The sequence below is a fragment of the Buceros rhinoceros genome, unplaced genomic scaffold (genome assembly GCF_000710305.1).
Source record: "Buceros rhinoceros silvestris isolate BGI_N320 unplaced genomic scaffold, ASM71030v1 scaffold34342, whole genome shotgun sequence".
NCBI classification, from domain to species: domain Eukaryota; kingdom Metazoa; phylum Chordata; class Aves; order Bucerotiformes; family Bucerotidae; genus Buceros; species Buceros rhinoceros.
The window spans coordinates 26,769-31,384 of record NW_010400060.1 but is presented as its reverse complement, the minus strand read 5'-3'; the positions used below and the strand labels follow the sequence as shown (position 1 = coordinate 31,384).

At 37.6% G+C, this 4,616-nt stretch overlaps 1 protein-coding gene across 1 annotated transcript in view; it reads left to right on the top strand.

Annotated features, from left to right (window-relative positions):
* The window catches only part of TXNRD1 (thioredoxin reductase 1), a 24,934-nt gene that overhangs the window by 8,463 nt on the left and 11,855 nt on the right, over nucleotides 1-4,616 (top strand). Inside the window, exons 7-9 of the mRNA XM_010131728.1 lie at nucleotides 866-1,091; nucleotides 3,823-3,915; nucleotides 4,599-4,615. Coding sequence (XP_010130030.1) covers nucleotides 866-1,091; nucleotides 3,823-3,915; nucleotides 4,599-4,615 — 336 coding nt within the window. The remainder of the gene's footprint in view (nucleotides 1-865; nucleotides 1,092-3,822; nucleotides 3,916-4,598; nucleotide 4,616) is intronic.

The following is a 4,616-nucleotide window of genomic DNA, read 5'->3' as shown; positions in this document are numbered from 1 at the left end:
GACTATCAGGTTGAGTCTGCCCGTGTAATCTTTACTGGATTCCCTGTGGAATAAGAACTTTGATGTAGCCTTTAATTACACAATCATATTTTATTCCACCACATTTGCAGCGAGCATCTTTGTTTAGCCTTTGCAGTTGTTGGCTGAGAAAGAGACACTTATTTTAGATTTAAATCCTCGGAGAACTGCATTGCCAAACTCTGCCTAAGTCTCTGCAGAGCAAGCGTGATGCCTCCATGCGTCTCTGCTTCTTTGAGAAGCTCTGGCTTTATAGTCTAGGACCAAAGTGTGGTAGAACTGACATAGCTTGATGAAGCAGTTGAAAGAAATAAAAAGCAAGCAAATAAACATGTTTTCCATAATGTCGTACTTCTGTCTGCCTTTTGCTGTGGTTTACATTGATTTGTTTTATTGTCTTTCTATATGTGGCACTGTGTATGATGCTTTAGCAATAGGATGAGTCTTCAGAGAAGTGAAGATGGTATTTTTATCTTAAAGCTGAACCTCTTCCTCTTCCTTTTAGCTCTTAGGAGCTAAAATTTCAACAAAATGTTGAAACAAGATTCAGAGTTAAAAAATCAACCTAGCTTTTCTTAACAATTTGTTGTAAGTTTCTGTAAAAAAAAAAAACATCAATTTTTGTGGTGATTCAGAATTTTTATATGTATTCCTAATTAGAACTTTTTATTTTGTCATATACTAATCTTGTATTCCAGCTGAATTAAAAAAACATTAAGTTATTGGGTTGTTTTTTGTGAGTAGGGAGGGAATAATCCTTACAGAAGAAATGAGATAAATGTAAAGCACAATACATTCTTCCAGTTGCTTCTAACTTTCTTTTCTCTTTTCCCTCTTTTTTTACCAGTGATGATCTTTTCTCTCTGCCTTACTGTCCAGGGAAAACCCTGGTGGTTGGAGCTTCCTATGTTGCCTTGGAATGTGCAGGATTTCTTGCAGGTCTTGGGTTAGATGTCACTGTAATGGTGAGATCTATCCTTTTAAGAGGATTTGACCAGGATATTGCAAACAAAATTGGCCAATATATGGAAGAACATGGAATCAAGTTTATTCGGGAGTTTGTGCCGATAAAGGTAGGCTCAAAGTGGTACATGACTACGAGTGATTGCAATATACCTGTCACCATGTTTGAAGATGGTTATGATTTTAGCGAATTTGCAGTACAGGATATGCTACAATATAGCATGGGTTAATTTCTGTTTTAAACTGAGTAAGTCCATGCATCTTATGTAATGGAAAGGTACAGTTTAGAAAAAGTTTAGAAGTTTTTAAAAGTTTAGTCTTAGTATTAACATTTTATGAAATTCCGGAACTCATTGTTTTTATCAGAATTAGATGGATTAGTATATGTTGCATTAAAAATGTCGTTACTCCTGCTCATCTCAATCCTGCAAACATTGAATATACTTAAATTCAGCAGTTGTCCTGCAATCTGTGAAACTTCTTGCAGGCTTATAATTAAGCAGGTGCTTAATTTGCTGTAAAGTCAGGGCCAGTGCATCCCATCTTTCATTGCCAGTTCTCAAATTCTGTGCCAGCAAACACTGCTTATGTGTCCAGGACCAGTGGACTATCTAGAAAAGTACACGGGCTTTAGAAGTATCCATCTATTTCCTTTACTTGACAGAATTCTTAAATACTTGCTCAGTTTTCACTGAATTCAGTTGCAGTACTCATTAAGTAAGTGTATAGGCAAAGTCAGGTTGAAAAGCCTGTCAGATAAGATCTGGAGCTTTTCTCATGTAAAACAAAGACTTCAGAGGGCGGTAGCATTATTTTGGTTAATTAGTGCTTAATTATTATGAAATGGAAAATAATGTATTAAGCAGTTTTCAATTTGGCATTAAGCCAACCTGTTACCGAGTTTAACGCTTTGGGGATTAAAGCATTAAAGTGAGTGAAGGCTGTTCGGTTTCACCCTTAGCAATATCAAGAGTAGCATGAACATGCTCTTGCCACTTACCATGCTGTGGATCTGACCCTCTCTCACAGAGTGTAAGAGATTTGCTGTAAATTCAGAGAACTTTCTTTTTATGCATATCTGTGTTGCAGAAATCCCTGTTGTATGAAAAGCAGGGGTGATTATCTACCTTCTGTTTCAGAGATAAGCTTTTTGTAGGTTCTAAAGGGGGTGAGAAAGAAGGAAGCTGTTTTTACAAGCATATCATTTCAACTCAATGGTGAGTGGGCTCCTCCAGAGGCACCCTGTGAAGGGCAGTCCATCAGTCTCATTAAAAAATGCACTTTTATGTATTTAACTCTGTCACTTCATTACATGTCTTTGATTTGAGTGGGAATAAAATATTTGTCCCTGTTTGTAGTTGAGAATATCCTTAAACTTAAATTGCTGGATGTAATTTTACTAGGTCTCATCTCTTTCAAACATTGTTTCCGAAGCTATGTGTGTTGTGCTTATTAAAACCCTTCACTGGGATGTTTGAAGACAGAGTATGAATTATGATAAATAATACTGCCTTTGAACAGGAGCAGTTTAACACAGTGATCCTTTAAAGTTGGTGGGATGGCACAGAAGGTTTGGGCTTTTTTAAATTAAAAAAAATAAAGGACAGGGAAAACTAGAACTTCATCAGAAACTTTGCTTTTTTCTGTCTCTAAATACTGAATACGAAGTAGAAAGTAGGACAGTTGTTGGAAAGTACTTCATCTGTAGAATGAACTCTAAAATTTCCCAGAATTAAGTGTTGCACACTTAGGTGTCTCGTGTATGTGCAGCCAGCAGGCGGGCAACTTGCCATTTCCTGGGAGGGTGAAGGAAAAAGTGTAGCTGAGGATATCCAGTCCTTTCCTCGCAGTCCAGTGAATATTATTGAGGACAAAAAATAACCCACCTATGTAGCTTCAAATTCCATTCACTTGTTTAGCTAATTTATTTATTAGAGAGAAAAGGAGTGTTTAGGAAAAGCTCTTAGGTATTGTTCTTTCTGCTTTATTGTTTTCTGGTATGTGGGGGGTGGGCTGTGGAATAGGGTGTATTTTGGGTTCTGTTTTATTTTAAATTAACCTTTATTTTTTATTACTTTGAACAAAACACAGCTGCAGAAAGATTTACCTTTGCTTCTTTTTTTTTTTTTTTTCTTTGCTTTGCTGCAATAGACAGTAAGCTGCTGCTTTACTGGAGAGAGGCTGTGCAGCTGGATCCTTAAAGCTAGGAGTATTTATTTCAGCTGATGCTGGGGAACTCTGAAGAAGTTTTTTTTTCTTAAGCTGATGGTGTTTTTTCAGCCATTGAGTCAGCTGCTGCCCTCTCCTGCAAGGCCACGGCAGCTTTATATGTCGGACTAATGCCATTGAAACAGGGGAAAGGCTAAGGGCTGGGCAACAGCAGTGGCTTCCTGTGGGTGGAAGGCACAATGGCTTTCTCCAGACATTTGGAGAAAATGTCTGATGGTGTTTTCAGGTCTTGCAAGAGTTCCCTTCCTTCTCACCCTTTTGTGGATGCTAGCAGCTCACATGGAGGATTTGAACAAGATCTTAGCTATCAATCTACTCTTATAAACAGAAATGAGGTCTCATTGTGTTGTATTTAGAAGAATGAATGCATGGAGATAAAATATTTGAATATGCAAGTAGTAATCACTAGTCTGGAGAAAGGTGAAAATATCTTTAGAATAAATGCTTAATTTTAGGTCACGGTTAAACATTTTCAATGATAAAGTATGTGGTAGGACAAAGATACATTTGTAGATCTCTATTTGAAACAAAACTTTTTTTTTTTCTTCTCTTTTCTTCTTCCCCCTTCCCCCGCCCCTCCCACCCTGCTCCCCCCCAAAAAAATTTTTGTAGGTTGAGGAGATTGAGAAAGGAACTCCTGGAAGACTGAAAGTTACAGCCAAGTCCACAAACGGGAACCAAATAATTGAAGGGGAATACAATACTGTGAGTCCTGTCTGTATACATGAAGAACATGAAATAGCCTTTCATTTGTTGTTAAGACTTTGTGGGGTGGTTTTTTCCATAGTTTAGAATTTTTAATGATTTTAATCATTACAGTATGCTAACTGCACGCAATCAACAAGTAGTTCATGTGACAAAAGTCCCAGAATCCATGGGCATGAATCCCATGTGCCTTGCCAAATCGCTTGCATGATTTTGAAACCCGTTTCTGAGCTTAGGAATGTAAATGAGCTTGGTCACATGGAATTAGTTGCAGGATTTTTCCCCAGTGGCCTACTTCTCATAAATGATAAATAATGATTTACAATAGCTTCCATGTTAACTAAAGCATGTTCTGGAGTTAGCACAGAACAATGGTTTGTGCAAGAGCTAAACAAACAGGTGTCACGTCTTCTCACAACCTGTTGTTGATGCAGTATCTTCACAAATACAACTAATACCCTGTGGCAAGTCAGTCAGGGAACTTCCTTACACACTTAAAACAGTAAAATTGCAGTGTGCAGGTATGCCATTATATGCTTGATTAACTGTTGCCATCACCCCTCACCCCTCTCATTTTCCTAGGATACTAATCCTTATTATGTAATGAAAATAACAGATAACCTCATGTAAATGCGCTTTTGAGGTGTTAAAAAAAATCAGCAACATGTGTTGCTGTTTTGCAGGTGTTGCTAGCAATCGGA